The sequence below is a fragment of the Sesamum indicum genome, linkage group LG11, assembly GCF_000512975.1.
Source record: "Sesamum indicum cultivar Zhongzhi No. 13 linkage group LG11, S_indicum_v1.0, whole genome shotgun sequence".
NCBI classification, from domain to species: Eukaryota; Viridiplantae; Streptophyta; class Magnoliopsida; order Lamiales; family Pedaliaceae; genus Sesamum; species Sesamum indicum.
The window spans coordinates 1,481,437-1,493,730 of NC_026155.1; the positions used below are offsets into that span (position 1 = coordinate 1,481,437).

General features: G+C 37.4%; 2 protein-coding genes across 4 annotated transcripts; both read right to left on the reverse strand.

The window, feature by feature from the left end:
- Positions 498-5,399, reverse strand: LOC105173190 (probable methyltransferase PMT13). 2 transcript variants are annotated; one of them, XM_011094867.2, is made up of 8 exons: positions 4,709-5,399; positions 3,264-3,467; positions 2,975-3,185; positions 2,620-2,881; positions 2,068-2,439; positions 1,866-1,961; positions 956-1,208; positions 498-806 (listed from the first exon to the last, which is right to left on the reverse strand). In XM_011094867.2, the coding sequence occupies exons 1-7, from the start codon at positions 5,147-5,149 to the stop codon at positions 989-991; spliced, it is 1,806 nt and encodes a 601-aa protein (XP_011093169.1). In that variant the 5' UTR covers positions 5,150-5,399; the 3' UTR covers positions 498-806; positions 956-988. The 2 variants fall into 2 exon arrangements, with proteins under 2 accessions (XP_011093169.1, XP_011093168.1); XM_011094866.2 differs by having other exon boundaries at positions 498-1,208; positions 4,709-5,398.
- On the reverse strand, positions 6,197-9,483 carry LOC105173191 (COP9 signalosome complex subunit 1). 2 transcript variants are annotated; one of them, XM_011094868.2, is made up of 6 exons: positions 8,948-9,483; positions 8,027-8,353; positions 7,433-7,549; positions 7,250-7,335; positions 6,827-7,061; positions 6,197-6,729 (listed from the first exon to the last, which is right to left on the reverse strand). In XM_011094868.2, exons 1-6 carry the CDS (start codon positions 9,338-9,340, stop codon positions 6,562-6,564), a joined length of 1,326 nt encoding a protein of 441 aa, XP_011093170.1. In that variant the 5' UTR covers positions 9,341-9,483; the 3' UTR covers positions 6,197-6,561. The 2 variants fall into 2 exon arrangements, with proteins under 2 accessions (XP_011093170.1, XP_011093171.1); XM_011094869.2 differs by having other exon boundaries at positions 6,539-6,683.

Sequence of the window (12,294 nt, forward strand, 5' to 3'; positions counted from 1 at the left end):
GTAAAGTTTTATTTACATCTGATTGCAAAAAACAGGTTAAAAAGCTAAAAAACATCTAAAAAATCTATCCCATAGATAGCCTGAATTCTGGGGCAAGAAACTCTGACAAAAGTTGATAGTTACAGAAATTTTCACCATCAACCATTTACCTTTTGTCCTGCAACACATTTATCTTCTACCAGGCACTGAATTCAAAATTGTTCTATTAACACCTTTTGATTCATGTCTCCTTTTTGTTCACCACAACTTCTACTTGGATCCATGAATATTAATCAATTCTATTTTTTTGTTGTTTTTATTCGGCCACATTGATGAAATCACACGATAAATATATTATATTTTATCATATAATTTGAATTTATAATTTAAAGGAAAACTTAAAATGAAAACCAATAACGTAAGAAATGAAAATTACAATCGTCATATAATTAGTTGAATAGCAGCCAAATCGACAGTCGGCCATGCATAATCTTTATGCGACCATAAGGACCTTAAAGTTAGATCATGAAGCAGTAGTACCTGTCTAATTTTATAAAATCCAAGTTCAGGAATGGTGTTACCATTACAAACTGACCAAAAACTAGACATTCGATGGCAGTCATGTTTCGCTTGCTTTTTACAGTTTTCTTGGTTCTACCAAACCTACAATCTTTTGATTACATCCTCAACGGAGCAGCGGGAGCGAAATGAGATAATTACATAAACACTCTCTAGATTTGGATAAATTACGAGGAAGCTGCTGGTTTTGAAAATTTACAAAAGCAACCCATGAGTCGATCTTTTATATTACGGATCCCTCAGACCATCTGCTTTCCAAAGACGAGTCGGATATGTAAAAAGTATGGTTTATAGATGGTGCAGTGTAATTTTTCAAAATTGAGAAATTTCAATACTTAAACCTCAGGGACTGCTAACATAATTATCTCAGTGAAAGACAAGGTATACAGAAGAATACCTATATTTCAACGGACGGACACTTTAAGGGTTGTCAGTGGGATGCAGAAAGCTTCCATAAGCTCTTTGTTGCTACAAGAACTCTCTCCCTTCCATGTGATCTGGGCTCTTTCTCATGTACTGAAGTCGTCCATCTCAACGCATGAGAAATGTGACCGAGTTTCTCGATCGCTTCAGGTGAATCACGAATGATAACTGTGCCTTTCGGGCGCAACATTCTATCAATTTCCACCATCAAATCTACAAGATTACACCTGAAACCGTGTCCAGTTGGTCAAAATGGTATGAAGTTGTCGTTTAACTTATAAATGGAGAATGAATAAAGGGTCTTTGTGATTGCTTTTCATGAGGTGTATGTTGTAGAATCTCATATTTACGATAATATGTTAAGATGAACAGATTCGATTGGATAAGAATGCAACTTTCATTAAGAAATTTGACGAGAGAAACTAACGGGAAATTTTGTTTAGACTTGTGCAGAAGGCCGAGAACCTTTGTATCTCAAACTCCAACCATTGGGCAAACAGTACAGACAACCGATATAAGCATATAGGAGGAAAGAATCAAAATTATCGATATTTGAACATTGCAACAACCCTAATAACTTTTAGATTGAACTTTGACCACCCGATTGATAATTTAAACACTGAAAGCTACTTTGTAAAATTGTCTCGACCATATTTGAGCTAATTTATGTAATTCTTGTTGGATTATGGGGACTAACTAGTATACCAAACATTTTATGTGCGAAGTTCAGACCGAAAGATCCCATATAGACTAATCAGGAAACAAAACATTTTATCAATATTGAGGGGGATGAAGAAAAAAGAGGTGAAAATTTCACAGGAAAAGAGAACTCGGGCAGTCATAAGTTCGATGAATAACAAAACAGCAGAGAGAAACTAACATACCTGTTCATCCCAGAACTAGGATCCTTCAAAAGAGACTCTATATCATCCACATGAATTAGATCATAAGTTCGAGGATAGGTCGAGAAAGGTTCACACCTGTGAGCATCATCCACGTTTAACAGTTAGAGTACCTAACATCAGAATTTGAGATGTATAACATGGGTAATTTATAAACTACAGAAGCAGCGAAACTTCCACTCACCAATCATGGTAAACTCCTATAAGTCCTCGGTCATAAATTACATCAAGAGTTAAAGTCTTGCTGGAGGGAACAACATTCATCACCCAAACTGGATCAGATGCTATTGCTGCTGCAAAACCGCCAAAGAATGCATTCATGTCCATGATGTTTCGTATTAATGGTGTTCCCAATTTAATCTTTAATGTATTCTTGTAGTAAGCAATCCTCCTTGTCCATCTCTGATTGTCAACTTCAAAAACATCGGTTCCATTTTCCATCATACTGGCTCTTGAAGGAGCTTTTTGCAATCTCTCTGGCCAATTTGGAATTGTCCCCACAGCATATTCTCCCTCGGCAGGAGTCCTGCTCACACAGTTCGTCAAGTTGACATACCTGCAAACTCATACAGTTGAGTCCACAAAAATCTGTCTTTGCAGTAAGTTTACATCACTAGTCTTTACATGCTAATGGAAAAAAAAATAATTGAGGTTCAAGAGTTGATCTGACAATCATGATGATTTTGAGGAAAATAAAACAATAAAGAAACCGCACGACCAACATGCGTGTCATTACCATGCAGGACGTGGCTCATCAGATTCATCGCATAAGTGAAGCCCAAATTCATTTTGATTTGGAAGACATGAATCCCCATTAGGCTTTTTCCAGATGACTGTGTTCCCATCCACAACAATGAGCTGATAACATAATGATCTCGCTACTCCCTGTAAATCAGCCCATTCCCTTTCTTGTTTAGGCCACTGTACAGGTGGTCCAGAGATGACTAGGTAGCCTCCTGGGCGAAGTAACCGATCTACTTCAAGGAAATATGTTGCATCTGCAAAGTGACAAGCCTTCTGCATTACGAACAGATGTGGTATACTAAAGAAATCACAAATTAGATAGTAGTAAATCACAAAAAGGAACTCACTATAGGCAGTGAAAGGAATCAAACATCGAGAACAGTGCACCAGATCAAAAGAGAATCCAGGAAATGGAAGTCTACGCGTGCCAAGCATGGCAACAAATGCTGGTACTCCTCTCTCCAAAGCAAACTGTATTTGCGCTTTGTGTGAATCTCTTGGAGCAAAAGAAAGAGTCAAAATGCCTTGCGCAAGCATGTATCCACCAAAACTAGCAACCTACGTAGGAATGATCACTCAGATTTCATGAAGCTACATTAATCAGCAAGGTCAAGGAAATAGGATAGAAGTTCCTACCCCGCATCCCATATCAAGAGCTGTTCTCAAAGCTCCACTAGCAATAGGGATATACTGTTTAAGTTTTTCAATATACTGTACAGCTCCCTCTGGAAACATTGTGCCACCACCTGGAAATATGAAATACGAACCTTCTCTTTTCATCCACCCCTGGTGGCCTTTCCTGTCAGCAATTTTATTGTAAGGCATGTTATCATGCCATATCTGCATTTAAACGTGTTTAAGATAAATTAGACAAGTCAAAGACAAGCGTACAAGCCAAATTGTAAGCATTAAACTGCATCATGCAAACTGAGTATAATAGGCAAAAGATTCCCAATATGTGCAGAAGTAGTAATGCACCTTAGTGTGCTTTGGCATATCAAATGAGAGCAGCAGCCATGGCACAGTATCTCTTACACAGTCTTCTAGGATATTATACATTTCTACATACCTAGAATATCCTCCTATCTATCAAAGAAATAGACTCTTCTGATTGGTTTTCAGAATGTTATTGTTTGCACATAAGCAAATGCTCCTTAGAATTACTTTCTAACTGCCTGATCTCAGACTCCAATCTTAGAAAAGGGGTTCATAAACTCAATTGCTGCAACAGTGAATTTTTGTAATTCCATTTCATATCCACAAAGAAAAGGAACTATTCTAACCACTCTAAATTCGTTCCACTGCATGCTTTTGCAGAAACGAGAACAAAAAAGTACAAATGAGAAAAAGAAGTTAAGAATTGATGTCTGCTAATTACTGATGAAGAAAATTGCATATCATTGCACAACCTAAGGATTTGAATGCACTTGTTCTTGATCAAGTAAAGTGCACTTGATGTCAATACGATGGATTGAAGAAAACAGATGTGAAACATCAACACCATAAAAAGGCATACTATATGATGGAAAGCCAATCAAGGTCATCTACAAGAAACATGTGTAGCACTCTACTAGCATATAATTTAAAGAGAGAAAGTTCAACTTCTGAAGCAATATACACATGTACAGAATTTATCACATGAGTAACATGAAGTAGCAATGATACTAACAAGGTATCAAACTCAGCAACAATGCAAGATTAAACTTTTAACACCTAAACCAGTTGTCAATTATAGTACTAAGAGTAAATTTAACGAGTTAAACTAATCAACCACTCTAACAATTCCTTGCACAAATTTGAACACGAAGCTCTATTGCAGAAGACTAATTCAACATTTTCATCCAAGAAGCTAATTTCAAGCTCAAGAGATACAGGTCACCATTCAACAGAGTAAACAAAATCATTTGCTTGTTTTCTCCCACATACTAAACAAGCTAAAGAAACATCTAAAAAGCTAATGCATACAGCCGAAAGACAGCATTGTACTAAAAATCAAGAAAATCAAACAAGAAGTAAAATAAAATTATCTTTTTGTATAACATCCGGAATCAATAAACTGATAAACCAAATAAGGACTTCACCTTGTGCAAACTCTCAGGCCACTGGACCGGAACCCGATACCCCTGCGGCGGAGGGATCAAACAAAGCGGCGTCTCCTCCGCCTTGGGACAATGCCTCTCCCTATAATAATTCATCTCCCTGCTAAGCTGACTATTAATTCTGGGATCCTCACAAGGCATGTGATCCACCATGTCGGCAGGGCAAGCGTCGATGGTCACCCCTTGTCGCCCAAGCTCCAGTAGCGCCAGCAACTTCGCACGGTTGCGGGGATCCAAAACAGGGGATTGCAGCGCCGTCTTCCTCCCGGATGCGGCAAACGCGTCGCCTAATGGGGTGAATACTAGAAGAAAGAGGACAAGAACTGCTAAGAAGAAGGCGGCGGTGATAATGTCCAATAGACGCCATTTCCGGGCGTTCCGCTGCTTGGAAGATGCAAGATTGAAAAGGCCCATTTGTCTCATTTGAAATGGAGGGAGCCCAGAAACTCAAGATCTTATTGTACGTATACATACACAGAGGGGTACGTATAGGCGTAATGTATCTATGTGTGTGTGTGTTTTGCTTGAAGATCTGAAGTGTGAGGAGTGTGCTTTACGATTCAAGAGCTGATACTATATTATTTTTCACCTTTCTTGTAGACTGCGACGTTGGGCAGGAAGTGATAATACAAGGCAGGGGCATAAGTTCTGCGTAATGTACACATTCATCCTTGGTCGATTCGATTCTGGAATAGCGACTAAGCTCCACGTCAATGGTATCTCATCGCCTCTCTCCTATGTGGTCAATCACTCATACTCACAACCACGTGCCCAAGTCACTTGTACCCGGTCGACCTATGTGTATCCTACAAGGCATCCAGCTCAGCAAACTTCCATTAAAAATGAACATTTTCAATGGGATTGTACTAAATAAACAAGCTTCCAAAATATTAAATAATATAAAATTAAAAATTAAATTTTGAAAATAAAACCAATCAAGTTATAAGTTTCTCCATGAGTGTGGTCAACGACCAATTGCTAACACGTCAAAAGACATGCACGATCCAACGTGGAAAATCACATGTCTTGACCTTGTGATGTGGCTTCCTAGCACTACTAACGACCCAGCTATGGTTCTTATATGCTATATGACGCGCATGATAGTTGTCACTTTATGATAATAAGTATGTGACATATATGTTATCTGCATGTCCAATGACTCATTCTATCTCCTATGTGGCAAGTAACTTGTTTGGATGGCTGATCTTCTCGTTCCTACGTGCATGTGGCCAGTGGATGGCTCACATACCACAGCTATGTGTTGGTGACGTGTCCTACGCTCTAGCAGCTGACCCACAGCTGGTGTTACATGGAAGATGATCCCTCTCCTTCCTACGTGGTCAGCTTCCATATGCCAGCATGGCTAATGACTCAGCTTATGATCCTACGTGTCACACGCCTGCATGGCTTTGTGATAGAACAGAAATCGCCATCCCAATACAAGAATTGAATCTGAAAATGTGAGGTGTGATAAATTCATGTTGAAGTTGTAGAATACTGAAAATGGCAGCAAATATCAGGTAGCCCCCGAAGGGTGCTATCAACATAGCTTCTTACTAGGCTTTTATAAAATCTGGCTATGAACAAAGAACAATATTTCAATCTTAATGACAGACAAAGATTCCAGAGCCTGTGATCCCCTCGACCAAACTAGGACTGCCTTGAATAGCCAAATAGACTCAAACTTCTCGTTTCAAAAGATGTAAGCATCCTTTCAAGCCATATCAGCAATACAAGTTTCTAAACTCTGACTGTATGCAGAACTTCCCAAAATCGACTTTTCAAATCCATATCAGAATGAATCTGATGTGTATATAACTTTGCAACTGTACATTTCAATGCTTCCGAAGGTTATGTTCATGTTTGATAAGATTTGCCCTCAAAATCATGGTTCTCACTTCCCTATCAAATTCACTCGCAGTCTGCAAGACACGCTGGAATGTGCTGTTCCTCTGATCTGCATGCCGTGCATAAAGAATTTTATTATGGGAGTCGATTCGAGCCTGCACGAAAAAGTGCAAGTTGCAATCATGAAAATTGTCAACTATATCTAGACGTTTTCTATATTTATCCGGAAACGCAACGATTGGCCTTGATTACCTTTATTTGGTTGTTAGGAATCAGTGCTTCAAGTTCTTTTTCAAGGTCTGTAACGCTTGTCTTGAAGGCATTCGCCATCATGTGTAGATCAACAGAAACAAATGGGAGTACGTAGTGGGTGAGAGCCTTGTTACGTATTCGCTCGTATAGAGTCTTCAGATGATCATGTAAATGGATGTCAAGCAACAAGTTTGCCTTTGGATTTTCGAGATACTCCATACAGGAAACATAGCGGCTGCAAAATAAGAGTATGTGCTGAAGTCAAACAAGGAACTTAAGATTCTAGTAGATACTATACCCTTTCTTAATGGTTTTTATTCCATGATGAAGTTCTTGTAGTGAAATACTGCATCAAGTTAGCCAAAATAGTGTGGCTCTGATTCCTCCTCTAACAGTGATTATCTAGGTGTCGCTTTGAGTTACCCGCTATAGAAATCATTAATGAGCTCCCTTATTTCAGGTACCAATTCCAAGCAATTCCTGAAATTAATGTTGTCAATGACATATCTCTGCAAAACATAAACAGTTTAAGTGGTAAGGAAATTGCAAATCATCAAACTCATTGTAATCTACTTCAAGAAAAACAAGCAAAGCATGGTATATTGCCTTCAGTTCTGCCCGATTAAAAGTTGCAAGTGCACATAGACCACCATAAGTTGCAACATCTTGCAGTGCGATTACTTCTGTGTAGCTGTTCTGTATTAACATTCCAGTATCCACGAACTGCAAGTACTCTTAGCAATGTTAGAGAAATATATTAAACACAACCAAACGCATATCATGATTTGCCCTCACATATAGCCTATTCAAATCAGTACTACTTTTTCTTGTTCAGAATATTTATCATTAGGTTCTTTAATTGGAAAAGACCTTCAGTTTAGCAATTGACATATCTTCTAGGATTAGAGATAAATCTCACTTCTATCATTTGTATGTCAATAACATTTTCTCCTTAATATAGAAATTAGTTTTGCAACCTCAACCAGTAGTATCCAAATGTCCAACCGAAAAGAAAACCAACGAAACAAAATACGAACACATTAGAGTAGAAAATGGGGAACATCCTAGTTCATTCCACCCTTGCATTGGTGCCTCTGTGACCCAAAAATCAATTGGGGGTATTATCTACAAGGGAATAAAATATCAACTCTTTAATACTCTCTTACGGCACAGGATGAAAAGAACATTTTACTGGCATACCTCTCGAGCAGCAAACTTATACTTTTCGCCCATCATAGCAGCCAACCCAGCAGCACAATGTAGTTTTGAAATTGTAACAGAATCGGGTCTGAAGCGATCCTGATTTTGCCATGCCATACAAAAATAGCTTGAAATATTGAAGAAGTGACCCATCTCAATGCTAACCAATATTGCATTCAGACACATGTGAACGATATGTGCTGATGTAGTACAATACTCATGAGTACGGATGTAACTTTTAAATGCTTCTTCAAGCTGACCATGTGCATAGTAAAAATCTCCAAAATCATTGTATCCCATCCGAATGCTCTCTTTGATTAAATTTGTCTGCAAGACGAGAGAGTGAAGTTACAAAGTAATAAGCAGAAAAACAATGATCTGCTAAAAAGCAAAGCATGCAAAAGACGTTCCAAAAGATACATATAACATGAATAAACTTGAACAAGAACTACAGGAAAATGCGAGACTTTGATAATGGACATATGTGTTAATGAATTAACATGGAGATTTTGAGAAAGTAAATTCATAATGCACAGAACATGTGGCATAAAAAACAAGAAATATCATCAGTTTTGGCAGGCAAATTGACAAAACCGAGATTCATCAGTGCCTGAGCGATCACAAAGCTTTAGCCATTGCATACTGATATTCACAAGAAAGAGAAGGTATAAGCGCCAACTGAGTCAGCTGAATCGGTGAACAACAATTTCACGAACTGAAACAACTCTAGGATATATTGATTACCACACAGTATTTCGGTCGAAAGGCAAGCAGCAAATATATGTCGTGATTGTGAAATACCCGATCCAGGACCAAAACAAATAACATAGAGTCACATTAACAACAAATAACCAACATGTAAAGGAGAAAGTGACAGAGCTATCAGTGTGCTATCTACAGTTTCCAAACTAGTCACTCTACCATGGAAGCATTGAGCTCATTCTCGAGCTTCTCCTTCCTCAACTCAGCCCGTCGGTCCACATCATCCGCCCAAGCGTTATCACTCCCATAATCCGGCCCCAATCTGCCATCAATCTTCGCCACAACCTCCCGAAAAAGCTGCGTATCCTCGCCCTTCCTAATCTCGTCATACGCCATCCGCAAAGCCTCCAACTCCATCGAAGCGACGCCGCAGTTCTCAGCAATGAAGAGGAGGCGGCTGATCTTCGTGCGTCCAGTATACAGCGCCGCGTACGCCTCAATGTCGAGGTGCTCGACAACCATAACTGGGCGGTGCCGGCCTTTCTCTCCAACGTCGACGGAGATATCGTCCTCCTCAATCACCGGTCCCACGGCGTCGCCTTCCGCTGCCATTCTCTCAGCCAAAACCGACCTAGTACTGACTAGGGCTTTTCGTTCTTCGAGTTTCCTAATTCTGCTTCTCTCCCGCTTCAGTGTTGCTCTGGTGGTGTTGTGTGCTGTGTGTGGTGTGCGGGTGTACGCAAAACCAAACTCTCTGATCAGCTAAATATGTCCTTTAAGAAAAAGTCAAAGATTTTTCTTTAAATGGAAAGAGTAGAAAATGGGAAAACTAAAATTAAAGGAATTTGGCAATATAAAAATAAGAGTAAATTAATGGGATAATTACACTGCAATATCTTTAAATTTGATATAATTACACGTAAATTCATATAATTATTTTTTATCTAACACATCCTATTAGTCAATATTTATAAAATTCGTTAATATCAACAAAAAAGAATATTGAATTAAAATTTATATTTTATTATTGATTGACTTATTGTTTATTTATTACGAGTCAAATATTTTTTTTTTTACCAAAATATTCTTATAAGGGTGAAGATATACCTTCTCATAGAATTTCGTGCAAAAATGCATAAGGGTAGCTTGATAAAAGAAAAATATTTGACCTGCAATAACTAGTACAATATAATTTTTTTTTAAGCTATTTTTTGATCCCATAACTACTAAAAGTAGCACATTTGATCCGAAATACACGAAAAACGGAAAGGTGTTTTGGACCAAAACTGCTATTTTTCAAAAGTTATGGGACCAAAATTGAAAATTTTGTAACCAATTAGATCAATAGTGAAAAAATCCCAAAATACAGTACGAAAAAATGCGATTTTTCCTTAATTTTAACTTCAAAATAATTCTGTATTTTTAATTCAGTTCAAATGAGTCCTTTCAATGAATAATTTTTCATACTGTGCTAAAAATCACATTAATTAGAAAAATATAACCGCTTTAATTGCAACAATGCAGTTATTTAGATAACGATTGGATTAAATGACTAACATAATTATTATGAATTTAATGAGTTTATTGGATTTCAAATAAAAAAAATATTTAAACAACAAAGTTCTATAATTAGAACAGATATAAGAAAATAAATATGTGAGCTAAGATATTGAAAAATAAGGTAAAAAAACCCCTTATTTATTCAAATATTCTTTGATTTGAAAGATTATTAAATTCACAACAATTACATTAATATGACATTTAATCAAGTTATTATCTATATCTAACTTTGGACTTCCTCACCATCATTTGATAGTTATTTTTTTTATCATTATTTTAATGCATTTTTTTTGTCACCAATTTTTCATAATCTAATATTAATTACTATTTTTTTGTATATATTTATTAAATAATAATTATTATATTTTAAATAATATTAAAGAACTATGCACACATGTAGAACGTGCCACAAGGTACTCGATTTTATATAATCGGCGAACACCATTTAGTGTCCTCAATTTTTATTGTCCGTCATTTTTATTTTTTTTAATTATTTTATGAATTTCCTTCCCTCTCTTTCTATATATATATATATATATATATATAAATTCTCATTTTTCTCTCTTCTCAACTTCTATTTCTATATATATATATATATATATATATAAATTCTCATTTTTCTCTCTTCTCAATTTTTATTTCTCTTCTTTTTTTTTAATAATTTCTCATAACTTTTTTCTATTTCTTTTTATATTTTATTTCTCCAATCAATATATATACACACATTTTAAATTAAGAATTATTTTAAAAATTATTAAAATTAATTATACGCACAGATTTGAGTGCAACTGACCAAATTAATTATGCACACACATGTAAATAATTATTCAATAATAAATTATTTTTATTAAAATAATTATATTTTTTTAAAATTTATGTGTGATGACCAAGTTGCAATTAAAAATAAAATATGAAGGACGGGAGCAATCTTCTACAAAAATGAAACAAAAAATTCGAGGGGTACTACTAATGAGCTGGCTAGGCTCTTAGTCAGCTGGGCTAGTATGCGTAACTTGTGAGTTTAACCAATAATTTTAGGGGGCATCATCACTCCCTTCCACTAGGGGGCCTATTAGGAGGATGCGCCAGTTGGTGGCGACTTATTAGGAGCGGGCGTCAGCTGGGGGCAGCTTATGTAAGTGCGTATGCCAACTAGGAACGACTTATGTAAAAATATGCTCCAGCTGATGATGGCTTATTTAGAGTCAACTACAAGTTGAAAACTAATCTTGTGAGTAACGTAAGATGGAAAACAAGAATTGCATTTATTGATGTGAGATAATGCTTGATTACAACGATAACAAGTCGTTAGTAGAGAGTAGGGATTTTAGGGGGGGAAAAAAAAGAACTTTCTAAGGTTATAAGCGTTCCACGGTTGAGAAAGCCTCCTGCCATCAGTATACCTGTGCAGCAAGGTTGCGCTTTCAAACTTATGGATATGCTCGAATGGATCAGTAGTACCATTATAAGCAGGTAGGTGCGATGGTGCTCAAAATTGAGCAAGGAGTTCTTTCACCATGATGTGTTCGTTGAAGGGAATACCACGCTCAATAGGCATGGTCTCTTTCGTCACTTGTTGGCAAAGTTCCACCATCTCTTTCTTTAGTGATTGCCAAATGCCAGGGGGCTGGTACCCAGCTGCCTCCTTGCTTACAAAACCAGCAGGGGTGGATCGACCTTGCTGGCGTCCAGCAAAAATCTACTAGTCCATACCTTGACTTCCTGGCGTCTGTCCTCTCTCCAGTTGGGAAGAGGTCCCTGCTTCGCTAGCTTGAGAACCACGGAGAGTTGGGTTGATGGTTTCCATGATGAATTGTCGCAGTTGCTCACAGAACAGCAAGTTCAGAGCAACAAATCTAACTGTTTGGTTAGGAGTTGGAGCTGGGACTGGAGTATTAGCTCTTGGTGCTGGATCTAGATCGGAACGTTAGCATCTCCCACAGTGGGGTCTGTAGGTAGAATAGCAGGTGGAAAGAAGAGTCTCCCTCATAAGATTCATGGTCACC

Bases quoted from the DNA above. Each gene is read 5' to 3' on its own strand.
- LOC105173190 (XM_011094867.2), bottom strand. From the start codon at position 5,149: ATGAGACAAATGGGCCTTTTCAATCTTGCATCTTCCAAGCAGCGGAAC. The intron at 2,440-2,619 runs GTAATGACACGC...ATGAGTTTGCAG, and splicing joins GATGAGCCACGTCCTGCATG to GTATGTCAACTTGACGAACT. The intron at 1,962-2,067 runs GTGAGTGGAAGT...TGATGCTCACAG, and splicing joins ATAGGAGTTTACCATGATTG to GTGTGAACCTTTCTCGACCT.
- LOC105173191 (XM_011094868.2), bottom strand. From the start codon at position 9,340: ATGGCAGCGGAAGGCGACGCCGTGGGACCGGTGATTGAGGAGGACGAT. The intron at 8,354-8,947 runs GTAGAGTGACTA...CTCGTCTTGCAG, and splicing joins ATGAGCTCAATGCTTCCATG to ACAAATTTAATCAAAGAGAG. The intron at 7,062-7,249 runs GTAACTCAAAGC...CTTATTTTGCAG, and splicing joins ATTAATGATTTCTATAGCGG to CCGCTATGTTTCCTGTATGG.